Raw genomic sequence first — 13,969 nt, forward strand, 5'->3', positions numbered from 1 at the left:
TTTCACTCAAACCAGAATATTTCTACCACTTATGTATATCCACATATGTTTGCTAATTGTCTCATTTCCAATGGAAACTATTTGACTGGCTTACTACTAAAGTTCATTGACTGAGGGAGTTCAGGTGCTCCTTTTAAGCAAGTTAGCTGAGTTTACCATAAAGCTTATGATCACCATTATCACATTACCATTATTATCACCATCATTGTTATCAACAGTAAATATTTATCAAGCACTAACATATGCAGGCTTATATCTAACCAAATAATTTGGTGTTCCTAATTGTAAAATAGCATATATGAGGTCTGCTCAGAATTGAGTCACAGCTGGGTAATCAATCATCTGGAGTTGCTTCAATGAGGAAAGAGTTCAAGTAATGACCTTTAGTACTAAGAGCATTTCCCAGGAGATAAGTCTAGGGAGCAACCCCACTGCAAAAGGATACAGTGTATCATTTTTTACCAATATATCACTGACAGTCAATTTCACCATGATCGTGGCCATCATAGCCACCTTCTTATCATTTAAACCCATCAGCAAAGTTGATGTGGTTGTTCTCATATCTTGAAAGGCAGAGACTTTCATATTTGTCTCCGTGTTCCCAGCACCAACCACAGTATATATTAGATTTAATTAATAAATTTATTAAACAGCCAACAAGCATTTATTTCTTGACTACTATGTACCAGACAGCATGCAGAGTATAGGAAATACAAAGATAAAAAGGAACGTCCTTGTCCTTAAACATGGACAAAACCACATCAACCCTCTAGATAGATGGACTCCATCCTGAAGCCATTAGTTTTCCTGGATCAACCTATTCTCTCTTGTTTTGTTTTTATCAGTTGTGCAGGCTGACAATGAAATTTCCAATTGAATCTGTTCAGTGTAGAGGTCTTGACATAGCTGACATTTCAATTTTAACATTCTTGCTTTTTTTTTTATCCAAAAGGATCTCAAAGGTTATTGACACTTCCTAGGTTCAGAGAAGAAAGGGAACCAATGTATCCTGCCTGATCTTTGAATATTTGTCCCATTTCCTCTGTTAGTCTTTAATAGCTTTTGGAAATTCAACTTCTCCTTTAAATTGTTTTTAATTTCGTACATTTGTTTTTACATCCAAAGAATGCTCTGAAGAAAGACATATAACCACAGATCACATGAAGGTTTTCAGACTATTGCTGCCTTCATGGGATGTTTCCAATCCCTCTTTTTTGAGTAACACTGAATCTGTGTCATTACTGAATTGGAGTCCCTACAGTAGCTGAACAATTTTAAAGGTATAATGATCACTACTTTCAAATAGAATTGTACACAAAATTTCACTCCAGAGACCAAGAAAACATTCATAAAGTTATCTAAGAAGCTAAATGGTAATTAAGAAAAGAGCCAGTTTCCACAAAAGCAATTTGAAGCAGTCACTGAAAATTAAGCACCCTATTTCTACCCTGTGGGCATCTCTATATAATACTCAAACAACCAGTTTGGAAAAGTAAAAAAACTGAATCAAGTAGCCTTTTTAAATGAATTGATGAGATCCTTTTTTGTTGTTGTTATTTTGTTTTGTTTTTACATTGGAGTATCTCTTGCAATTAGCTAATTTGGTTTAAAAAGAATCAAACCAGCTTTTAAATATCTTAATTTTCATTAAACTAAATATCATTGGAATGGTAAAATATCAATTATATTATCACCTTTTATGCTGGATTGCTAAATGATGAGTTGTACTGACATGAGGATGCCTCAAGTGAAAAGATCAGGCCATATCCTCAGACATTTCAAATAGGTTGAAGAGGACCCACAGCAAGGATTGGCTAACTAAAAATACAGACACTAAGATTATAAATGTGGCCTGTTTATAGCGACTTTGAGGTGAGGGTCACTGCTGCTGCTCCCTCCGCTAATAACACCCCTTTTCCTAGCCCTGGCTTCTCTGAACCTAATGTGCAGCTAAGCCTAAAGACAGTTGTTAGAGCTTAATGACCTGTGGAGAGAAGGAAGCCCACAGTAGCCAGTTTCTCATGGTTAAGTCAAGAGCAGGCACTAACCTTAAATTAAAACATATTTTGTGCACTCTTTTTGCCTTCCGACAACATGCTTACCAATAAGCTGGGATTATTATCTTACCTGAATTCTTATTGGTTTTGTTCTGTCGGCTCTTGACTTGTTCAGTCCACAATGTGGGATAACGAGAAGCAATATCTAGGATATTAAGCACAATAAAATGAAAATGGCTTACAGTTTAAATGCAGCAAGGAGGCATTGCTTTAGTTAATGTCCTAAGACTTAAATATCAACATGGTAAATAAAATGACATGTTTTAAATTCTTTAGAAATTGATAAATTGATTGCATATGCATAAAAAAAACTGACTAAAAAAGAGAAAATGGTATGAGTTTGAAATAATTCAGCCTGTTACTTAGCATCACATGTACTCCACTTTCATTCCTCCATGAAAGTCTCTGAATACTGGTATGCCCCACTTTAAGATAAAACCCTCATCAAACAAAATAGATCTATCAGTGAAGGGGGTTGTCTACATCTCCAACAGAGTTTTCATTCTGCCGGAAGAGTTAATGCAGTTTCCTTAAATGAGAGCAATCTTTCCATATTTAAAATAAAATGTGATTTTAAAAAAAATTCAGGAACATGACCACTCAAAGTATGTCACATTTGCTATAATTACAATTGATTAAAATTGCTCTTTAAACAGAATTACCTTGCAACTTGGTCATAAATTACAAATAGAGAACTACTTCAAAAAATCCATTAGTGAGGAGGGATAAGAAATCTGTGATTATAATAACTACTTATAAAAAGATGAAATATGTACAGGAAATATGGCAAGAATTATGGTTTGTTTTTAAAGCATTAAATATATTAATTATTAAAAGGTACATAGAAGCCAGTTCATAATCTGTAGCCAATGGCTGCCTTCATTTGTCTTTAAAGTTTAATAAAAGTGAATTTAGTTTTCTTCTGTATGAAAGCATTCAGGCCAAATGTTTCCAACAGCCAATACTGAAAGTCACTTGGCCCTCATCATGCGGAAAAATGACAACACTTCCATCATAAAATTGGCAAATGGCCAAATATAGTCTCTAGTATAAGTAGGGCTTGGACTAAGATTTAATTTTCTCAATTCCCATGATTTTTTCCACTCTAATTCCCTGCTATTCGCCCCCCAATTCAACCCATCAAACGCCCACTATCTGATATCTTCTGACCATGTCTAAAATACACTCACCCTCTTCATCACCTTGAGGCTGAGTCTCCAACGCAGGAGCTGAGGCATCATCTGAATTCAGAATGGAAAAGATTTGCAAGGAGACTACAATTATGAGAGTAAGTTAAATAAGTGTGCATATATGATTAATGCTAATGATCTGCTCATAGCCCCCAAAGGTTAACAAAAACAACATACTACACACTTTACATCAGTTTTAAAAAACACACAGTTTACAAAGTTTTCCCTAAAGCAGTGGTTTCATATAATAAGAACAGTAAATCAGAATGTTCATATGCCACTGCTTTAAATGGTTCCTGTTGCTGGGATTGACTTTCAAGGAGGTAGGGGATGAGGTAGGATTGAATGCTGGATTTGCTGCTGTATTAATACAATCGAGAATTGGGATTTAGAGGGGGTAGAAATATGGAGAGCTTATAAGCAGAAGAAAGCCTAGCAAAAGAGAAGACAATGCAAGGTAGAAGATCTAATGAATTCAGTCCAACCAAAACTTAAGGAAAAGATTGAGCTTTTTGGGGCAGGACTCAATATGTGTGATACTCTCTCACTGTTTTCATGAGTGAGAGATACAGGTTAAAGAGCTGTTAAGTGAATTACTGCTGTACCAGATCTTTATCCACGCTCATTTAAATCTCCTTCCATCACAACCACTATAAAATAGACCATAAAAGTGTTGTTGTTGGAATTTTGGGGAGGGGGAGGGTTAGGGGGATGTAGTTTTGCTTTAGGTGGCTATGTTTCTTTTATTCACTAATAAAATGGAAGATTGGAGAACAGAGGAATAAAATTATGCTCATTCAAATATATTTAAACTGATAAATTCTCAAAACTGCATTATACATCATAGTTCTATATGAGCTATGTATATTTTTTAAATGGTGTGAACCACACTACAATAACAGTCATTCTTTCTTTTGAGAGTGTGTTCTTCAAGAGGACCCAGACATCCTCAAGACTGCTGGCCCCCAGCAAGGGAGGCTTTTGTGATTCATTTTGTGGTGATTCATCAGAACTATCCCAATTTCTTTTCCTTGTGTTCTTCTACATATCTGAGCCAAAACCACAGTGTGTGTGTGTGTGTGTGTGTGTGTGTGTGTGTTTGTGTGATATCACTCTGACATTAAACCACAAGAATCAGCAGTATCAAGATAGTGCTCAATATAAGGGCTCAATATAATTGCATGTCTTATTTCTATTGGCTCTCTTAGCTACCTGGGGAGGCAAAGCAGACTTTTTAAAAATCTATTTATGAGACAAATGGAAAGAAATTTTGAAAACCACTTACCCCACATGGCAGTTATGAGATTCAAACTGAATTAATATATGTAAAATGTTTTATAATTTTTAAAGTGCTATATAAGTATTAACTATTGTTTTATTATCATTATTATTATTATTATTATTATTATTATTATTATTATTATTATTATTATTATTATGCTATAAAGCTGGAAAAAGAAAGTCAATTTTACCTACTAATAGAAAAACAGATAAGAGAGAATGATAGTCACCACGTTAGGAAAATATGCTAAGAGAGAGCCTTTTTGTGCTTTATCTTTTTTTTTTTATGGTTTGGAATTCAAGAGAGGAAAATAAAAACAGGGAAGATATTTAAAAGTCTGACACGTGGTAAGTTCAATTCAATAGTTTTCTCTCTCTTTTTGCTAGAGGTTAAAAGAGAAGCCAACAAATGGGTTTTGTTTTGTTTTGTTTTCCCCAAGGGCACAAGCAAAAAAACTAAAGACAAGTCAGGAGATCTGCAGTGCAATCCTTGAGAGAACACAGATTGATGGTAATGTGCCCCTCTGCCTTTCCCATACTCCCTGACAGTGAGAAACTGAGTTCTTTTCTTCACTTCAACCTATTTTGTTTCTTCTTCCCAATTCACCTTCTCTATGGTATCCTATTTTCTTATCCTACATTTGAAATCTTTCTCTTCTTTTTAGGATCAGCCATGTATAGCATATTAACCACAATGAGTTGGAAAAGAAAGAAAAACAGTAGAAAAAAATTAAAACACGTAAATCTCGAGTGCTGTCCATATTAGGGCTGAACAAAAAAAAATACTCTTTTGTTTGGCATTCCAAGCTCTGTTGTTCATCTGCTCTATGTATTTACATTTATGGGTCTCTCTTAGAACAGAAGTGACCTCAGAAAAGGGAATTTGTTCATTTCTTTGGTTTAACCCTGTATGCAAATACTTTCACATGCCATTATGTTCACATGGTATTTGCACTAATATTGCTCAGGAAAATGAGGAAAAGCATTTAAAAAATACCCACTGCATTGGGTTGGTGAGCCTCCAGTATTTCTCCCTTCCCTAATGAGCTGGCCATGACATCAGGAATTTATCTTCCTAAAACAAAATTTTCACTTCTATTTTCTCTGCTCTAAATCTTTCCACAGCTTGAATAAAAACTTTAGAGAGCTACCAAAATATCATAATCAGTTATCTGGTCTAATTCAAATCCAAACAAGGAATCCCTACTACAACACACCTGATAAATGGTCATCCAACCTTTGCTTCCATTGAAGGGGTCACTACTGCTTCCCCTCTATGAAGCTCATTACATTTTTGGATCACTGATTGTTTGGAAGATTTTCCTACCTCCAACTTCTATGTTCCTCTTTGCAAATTCTATCTATTGCTTCTTTTTATTCCCTCATCCTAGCTTTCAATCTTAGTCATAGAATGTCAGATCTGGAAGGCACCTTCAGCAATCATTTAGTCCAAACCTCTCATTTTATTGATGAGGAAACAGAGGTCCAGAAACAGGAAGTGTTTGAAGTCATGCATCTAGTTAGTAGGAGAGCTGGGAATAGAACCCAGGTCTTTAGACTGCCAGTTCAATGTTACAGAAAATTAAAAAGATCTTAAAGTTCACAAGATCTTAGATCTAGATCTGGAAGATATTTCAAAGACCATTTAGTACAACCCCTTTATTTTAGAAAAGAGGAAACTGAGGCTGAGGGTGGTAAAGGGACTTGTGCTAGATCATACAGGAAATAACTACGATATGGAGTAGGGATTCAAGTTCAAAAGCATTTTTACTAGACCATGCTGCCTCCCAGGAATACTAAATACATATCATCACTGGAAAAACAAATTGGATGAACAATGCATATTGCCCAGATTGTTATAATCAACTAATTAAGTTAATCTATTAATATGTTTACCTTGAATAAATATTATAGATGCTGGGCCTGGAACAGAGTAGAAGGAAGAAATTGGGTTGGATATATACAAATATAAATAAATATATGTATATATGTACATACATACACACACATACACTCATACATACTGATAGGCAAGAGCTAAATGTTGTCTATCTACTTGCATGTTAAAATCTGAGCAATAGACATTCTTCATTCATGTTTGTTTGTTTGTTTTCCTATGTGGATAGTTAAACCAAATTGTTTTGAGTGGTTATGGATGTATTCTAAAAATAATCTACCCTTAAAATAATTTTGTGCAGTGAATTCACATAAAAATAATTTCTGGGCCTGTGTGGAGACCTAAAATAGAGTTTATATTAATAATAGGGCTGACTTAATGACTGAGAATTAAAAAGAACTGAGCAATGTTGGGGGAGCGGGGAAGAAAGGTCAGAATATGGCTAACGGAGGAGGGAAAAACTGTGAAAAATGAAAAGCTTTAGCAGGTATGCTGTGCTCACCTAATGTGATTATGGGTAAAAAGAATGGTTGGAAGGAAAAGGATAAACCATTTCAACTAACTCTCATTTTATCAGTCACTGGCAGGAAAAATGTTTGTTGCATATGGGAAGAATTATTTCTCAGCACATCTGGCCTCAGAGAGTCACTTGGAAATGGACCAATCACCTAAACACAGGTGAAAAATTAACAAAGCTTGACACCTGCCATTTGCCCCACTCACTCCTGTTTGAAGTGGAATTAGACAAAATAAAGACTTTAAAATACGTATGTATTAAAGTAGATATTATTTGCCAAATGGGTGCAGGCTTATTTGACATTTTAAATAGGCAGGATGTTATGCTCCCATGTAATACATCGAACTAGCCTGGTGTTTTTAACCAAGCATGAGCACCCTATCTCATAACTCGAGTGTGAGTGGAAAAAAAAAAGCAGGAAGCTCGCTCAATTTCTTCCAGAAAAAAAATAAAATAACAGGGTTTGAAAAATAATACAGAGAGAAAAAAACAACAGAAAGCCTCACTGTTGTTACATAGCATTTATGCATTTAATCTTATAACTTGAATACTATGGGATAAATAATTTAAAGGATTGTAGAGGAGAGGCAGAGAAGCTGTTTTGTTCCATTAATCAATGCTTCTTCATTCTGTGGATGGATTTAAATGTCAATATAATATTTTTAAAGTGATCTAGATGCAGAGAGAAAAGAAAAGGAAAGTCTCGAAGATAAAACTGGCTAGAGGGTAAGTACAGAGGATTTTACTGCTGGGAGTGAATAAAAAATTAATAGCTGTCTAGCTGTGTAATATAAATAGGATCATGTTATGCAGTTTTGGCTCTTTCTACATAGTCAGAAGGGAATGGAGAAATCATCCCTGTCTACGTAAATTCAGGGAATTAAAAATATTCTAAGGTAATAATGAGGTACTATTTTCATTCCTATATTTTTCTCATAAAAATTCATATTTGGCCTAAATATTTCAGAATCACAATCTCATAATTGAAATCAGGTGCATCTCCCACTTGTACAAGAATCTTCTTTGATTAAAGACTTTTAATGAGGGGAATGCACCATTTCCCAATACAATCTGTTCCATTTGGGGATAGCTCTAATATTACTTTGATAATTAGTATCAATTAATTAACCTAATATTAGGTAGCTCTTCCTTATATGAAGTCTTAATTTTCCTCTTTGCAAGTAGCATTCATCACTCCCACTCCCTTCTAGTATCTTAATATAATAATAATAATTATGCCTTTCCCATTTTGCCTCCAAATCTCTCCTCCAGGGTAAATAAACATCCTTAATTCCTTGAGTAAACCCTCACTATTCTGGTTGGCATCCTACAGATACTCTATGCCTTAGTAGTATCTTTATGAAAATATGGTGCCCAAGAACTGAACGTAACCCTACAGAACTTGTCCAACCAGGGCACCATGCAGCAAGTCTAACATCTCCCAAATCCAATACTCTATGCCTCTCTTAAAGCAACCTAAGTTCACCATGACTCTTTAGGATGACATGTTATACTGATGAGTCATATTGAGCTTACTCACAAGAACCCTCAGATACTTTGCGTACAAAACTGTCTAAGTATACATTTACTTAATGACTAAGTGAACTCTCCTGCTTTACTCAAGATTTCCTTTCATTTACTCAAGATTTCCTTGACCAGGAAGCTAGGTTGCACAGTAGATAGAGTGTTGAGTTTTGAGTCAGTATGACCTGAATTTAAATCTGGCCTCAGACATTTAATAGCTGTGTGACCCTGGGAGAGTCTACCTCAGTTCCTTAACTGTAAAGTTGGGATCATAATAATATCTACATCCCAGGATTGTTGTGAGGATCACACGAGATAATAATTATAAAGAACTTAACATAACTATGTGCCCAGCACATAGGAGGCACTTGATAAATGCCTATTTCCTCCCCTCCTTGACCCTATGACCTTCTGAAGCTGACTCCATCTTGCAACCTTACATCCTCTTCCATTATAGATATCCCCATTCCTTATCATTTACAATAATTTTCTGCATTAAACACATGATAATCTAGATAACTAAATTGTTTTCAATAATGATTAAAACACATTATGTGTATAAAATGAAGGGGAGAAGGTCTGAGAGAGCCAGCATGGCAGTGGATAGTTAGCCAGATTCAAAATGTAGAAGACCGGAGCTTAAGACCTGCCTCTGGCAAACACTCCCTACTTATCCTGAGTAGGTTACTTAACTTCTCAGTGTCTCCCTAACCCCCCAAATTGTAGAGCAGGTACAGATCTGCTTTGGTAGAAGGAGTTTTCTCATCATAGATTCCCAATGTATTACTGGTCTACACTCAAATCCAAAGAGAAACAGGGAGCACTAAACCATATGTAAGGATACCTGAGGGCTGTATATTGACTTGGTTTTAAAATGCAATGCTATACATGTTCTATTATATCTTTATTGTATTCTGTTAAATATTTTCCAATTACATTTTAATCTTGTTAGGGACACACTCAGGAGGGTTGGAGGCCCATGGCTATACATTTGACAACTCTATCCTGGATCAATGAAATGTTGTTTTTGTTTGTCTTGTTCTCAAAGAGGACAATGACATCAGGAAGGTGACTTGCAAGTGAATTGGATTTGAGTGAGAGAGGGCTGTGCAAAGTCCCCAGCCTTACTCTCTCTTCTGGAGCCATCTGAATCCAATGCAAATTACAGATCATGGTCAACTGGAGATGGTCCCTCAATGAATGAATGATTCTATGAAATCACTGATTCTCACCCACTTCCCTATAAAAAATTGGGCTCAATAGAAAGGGAGTGTATAGTTCCTTCTAGAAAGCTTTAAACAAATCTTTTAAAACTAAGACATATGATAACATCAATCATTTCAAAGCTATGTGGTTGTTATTCCTTTCAGACTTTGCTCAAATACCACCTTCTACAAGAAGTTTATCCGGTCAATCCACCCTCACCCTCCTTCTTCCAATGCTAGTAAGAAACCTTGCATTTACACTGTCCAGATCTGTGTGTGTAGGTATGCCTAGTTATTTTTGTGTTGTTTTCCCCATTGAAATGGGAGCTCCTTGAGAACACAGATATTGTTTTTGCTTTTTTTTTTTTATCCCCATCACTTAGCATAGTGCTTGGAGTATAATAAGCACTTAATGAATGCTTGCTGACTAGTTGGATGTCACTCAAAATCCACACTATGGGTCTGGGCCTATTAAACTTGGAATAATCAATATTCCGAGCTCCTCAGTTTATGTGACTCATTTTGGCATCTCTCGATCCCAATAGTAGCCTAGGTAAGGAACCAAGTTATAGATTATCCATCCCTTCCTAGTGGTAATTAGTTTCTTCACCTAATTCACACCTTATTACAAATTGCAATTAGCTACAAAAGCCCACACTTGTCTTCAGTGGAGAAAGAATGTTTGTCTAATGAGGCATCTAGGTAACACAAATGGATAGAACACTGGGCCTGGAATCAGGAAGACCCGAGTTTAAATCTGGCCTCAGACACTTGCTAACTGTGTGACCATAAGCTAGTCCTTAACTTCTGTCTGTCTCAGTTTTCTCAAATGGAAAATGAGGACTACATAGCACCTAAACCCCAGGGTTATTATGAAAATAAAATAATATCTGTAAAGCACAGTCAGCACAGTTCCTGGAACTTAGTTGGCATTTAATAAATGCTTGTTCCCATGCATTCTTTCCTACTGAAAGAAAATGACATTTTCAGTTGATGCTTGTAATGAAGCTACTTCTTTGTTTTCAGTATTAAACTAAAGTCCATTGCCTTACAAACTGTTTTTTGGCCTACTTTGGGATGAGGGATACTGTGTATTGTTTTTGTGTTGTGAGTTGTGATTGTTCTCCATATTAAAGCCCTAACCAAAATAGTAGAAAGTGGTAAAGTACTAAAAAAGAAAGAGGAAAAAAAAGGAATCAGGAATAAAGATAGTTGAGTGAGTAGTATGGTGCCAGGTAGCATTTACTAGGATATAACTATCAAGGTAATTCAGGAAGATTATAAAGCCACCAACAATGAGATTCTGCTCGGAAGTTTAGGGTAAAAATAAATAATGATCCAGGTCAGGAAATCTAAATACATTACTAAATGAATTTAAAACAGTCCTTTTTCATGCATGTTGTATTTGTTGTAAAGTGGTTTTGATTTTAATATACTGTCCTACACTATAGGCCACTGAGCAAGTCACCATAAGCATAAGGTGATATGTAGAAGTTTATTAAGAGTAACAAGAACTCCATTCAGTTCTTACTTTAACATAGTTTTAAACATCACTTTTAGCTTCTAGCTTCTAATACATTTCTAAAGAAACTTTTCCTCAAGATATCGGTGTATATAGAATATTTCCAATAGCATTTGAAGACATTTACCTGTTTTTCCTGTGCCTTCTCGTTGAGGCAACTTTTCAGTAACAGAACCTAAAAAAAATAAAATGAGGCAAAAAAAATTTAGTACCAGTTTGGTATGTTTGAAGCTATGTTTATGCTTTCCTGTCCAACTATTCACTAATTTCTTAAAGATTTGCTACTTTTCACATTTTCTATCTCAACATTTGCCTTTAGGACGTATAGCTTTTATTTTTTTACAATATTTATATAGTTTTTTGTTAATATCCAGCAGAATAGTAGATAAATTCACATTTTCCCCTTCTATATTCAAACCATTAATGATAAATGATAATGAGAGCAAAAATATCCCTGTCTTTTTTTTGGTATCATTCATCATCTGGAAATAGTAACAAGAAATTCCAGCAACACAGTCTGTTTTCTTTGGTTTCATTATGGCATCATGATAGGCAATGTGTTGTAAAAGAAGGAACACTGGACATGGGAGAGCCTTTTGACTCTCAAGTCCTAGTTCAAGTCCTAGTCCTGACATTTATTTGCTTTGTGACCTATGGAAAATTCTTTAATCTCTTTGAGCCTGTTCCTCATCTGTAAAAATGGAATGAGAATATTTATAATAATACTGGAAATAACTGTGAGAATCAAAAAATACAAATATATTAAGTACCTTATAACTATAAAGCATTATACAGATGTGAGCTATTTTATTATAAACATATAAACTTGGTCCTATTTCAAAGAAAAGAATAGCAGTCTAAAGAATCATTCTAAATACCCCATTTGAACTGGCCTGGAAGAATACCAAAGCCTTAAAGTGATTAATATTTGAAACATCCAAATATTTCTTCTTTAAAAGTGTGTTGTAAAAACAAAACCATTGAAACAGAATTCTACAAAATTATAATGAGCAATCTTGACTCCCCCAAGAAGAGAGAAGATATCTTCCCCGTTTCTTTGCAGAGTTAGGCAACTGGGTATGGAACACTGCATATGTCAGTCTATTTCCATGTTTTGGTAAATTATATTGAACTACTTTTTTAGTTTCCTCTTTTTCATTATTTTTTAATAATATCCCTGTTGAAACTTAGTAAAACTAAAGGTCAGAGGATACCAAATCACACACTGAAATATCAAAGGGAAGGCCTTTTAGATGCCAAAGAAACATTCTATACCCTGAAAAAGACATTAGTCTTTAATAGCTCAAATGCATCTGGAAAGGCCATTGAGACCATGAATTTGCCCCAGGGCACAGGCTTCTATTATTTTAATGCCCAGCCACTCACCCACACATGACCTAATAAGAGTGTGGGAAGCATAATTGTACTGAATACCATAAGTAAAAGGATAGTACTTCATTGAGATAGACCCACTTCTAAACCATGAAGAATTGTTGAACAAGAAAGGCCACTCATCTCTCCCCTCTTGCCTAGAATTCTAAGGAAGTCAAAGAGAAATGGCATTTGTCAATCTTAAGCTAAGGATCATTGCCCTTTCTGATAAGAATACTCACATTGCAGCTGGAAAAAAAAGCACTATAATAATCAGTCAAGCAGAGGTTTACAGCTGCTTATTGAAGAACAAGTCTAAGGAGTCTAGGAGATGGAAACCTAACGGAATGCTATGCCCAATGAAGAGCACAGGGCTGAATGATCTTCCCAGTCCAATCTGGCAGGAGATGCCTAGTGGAAAAAAGACCTGCTCAGCCCAGCCCAAGAGGTAGAGCTGCCAGGGCAGCAACCATTAAGTCAAATGAGAAGCCAGCTCTGAAGCTGAGCGACTCAACTAATACAAGTGGACCCCATCCAGCTGAGATGCTGAGCCCTGAGGAGAGCAAGCCCAGGTGAATAACTCATCTGTTAACAAAAATCACTCAATTCACCATGAATGCTACAGTCCTCAGCTAATTTCATGAGGACCTTCTAGAGAAAGGAAGTATGTCTAGGTCTTGCATATCTAGAATTGTGAGTTGCCTTGTGTTACCTACATATATACCTAATTAACTTTATAATTTATATTTGTATTTATCTCCCTCCCACAGACTCTATGTATATTTTTGGGAGAGTCCACTCAAGATTTTGGAGGAAATGTTTTATAACTACTGATATTATTTGAGTAAATGCCTTTTGTAAAAAAGCTAACTGAGTCTACTGGGTGATTCTTAAGGGGTAGTATACCAGTAGGATGTCATAAACTACAACATTAGGAGTCTACCAACCTATAGGGTTATACCTAGAACCATGAGAGTTATTGCAACCATTTCTTCTTGAGACCTAACCTGCCAGTGCCACAGTTGGTTGGGGAAGTAAGCTCAACAGAGTATTACATGTTGTTATAAAAGATTGCTGTTTAAGGGGGAGAGGGAGGAAGATAAACTTGGAAATGTAGATGATATAAATGCAAAAAAAAATAAAAAAATTTTATTTTGTTAAAATATGTCTTTGAAAATTATAGGTCTTATAATTTCAGGAAGGCTTACTGAAGCTACTGCTAAAATCTACCTGCTCATCACTTCTTGTAAATAAGTCATCCTGGGTAATGGAGGATAATAAAAAATAGCCGCATTTTGGAAGAATAGTTATGCTTGGGAGACCCTCCCTCTCCCCCAACTCGTTTGGCTTAAAAGCTAGAAAATTCCCTCATTCAAGTGCAGGGGCTTTATTGGAACAGTTATTA

General features: G+C 35.6%; 1 protein-coding gene across 5 annotated transcripts in view; it reads right to left on the bottom strand.

The window, feature by feature from the left end:
- The window catches only part of SMOC2 (SPARC related modular calcium binding 2), a 255,093-nt gene that overhangs the window by 121,187 nt on the left and 119,937 nt on the right, over nucleotides 1-13,969 (bottom strand). For 2 of the 5 annotated variants that reach the window (XM_020972073.2, XM_020972071.2), the window contains exons 5-7: nucleotides 11,321-11,368; nucleotides 3,248-3,331; nucleotides 2,128-2,202 (exon numbers count right to left, since the gene is read on the bottom strand). In XM_020972073.2, coding sequence (XP_020827732.1) covers nucleotides 2,128-2,202; nucleotides 3,248-3,331; nucleotides 11,321-11,368 — 207 coding nt within the window. Of the gene's footprint in view, nucleotides 1-2,127; nucleotides 2,203-3,247; nucleotides 3,332-6,424; nucleotides 6,452-11,320; nucleotides 11,369-13,969 lie in introns of all 5 variants that reach the window. The other 3 variants (XM_020972075.2, XM_020972074.2, XM_020972072.2) reach the window with 2 other exon arrangements.

This window comes from Phascolarctos cinereus, unplaced genomic scaffold, assembly GCF_003287225.1.
Source record: "Phascolarctos cinereus isolate Bilbo 61053 unplaced genomic scaffold, phaCin_HiC Scaffold_5;HRSCAF=322, whole genome shotgun sequence".
NCBI classification, from domain to species: domain Eukaryota; kingdom Metazoa; phylum Chordata; class Mammalia; order Diprotodontia; family Phascolarctidae; genus Phascolarctos; species Phascolarctos cinereus.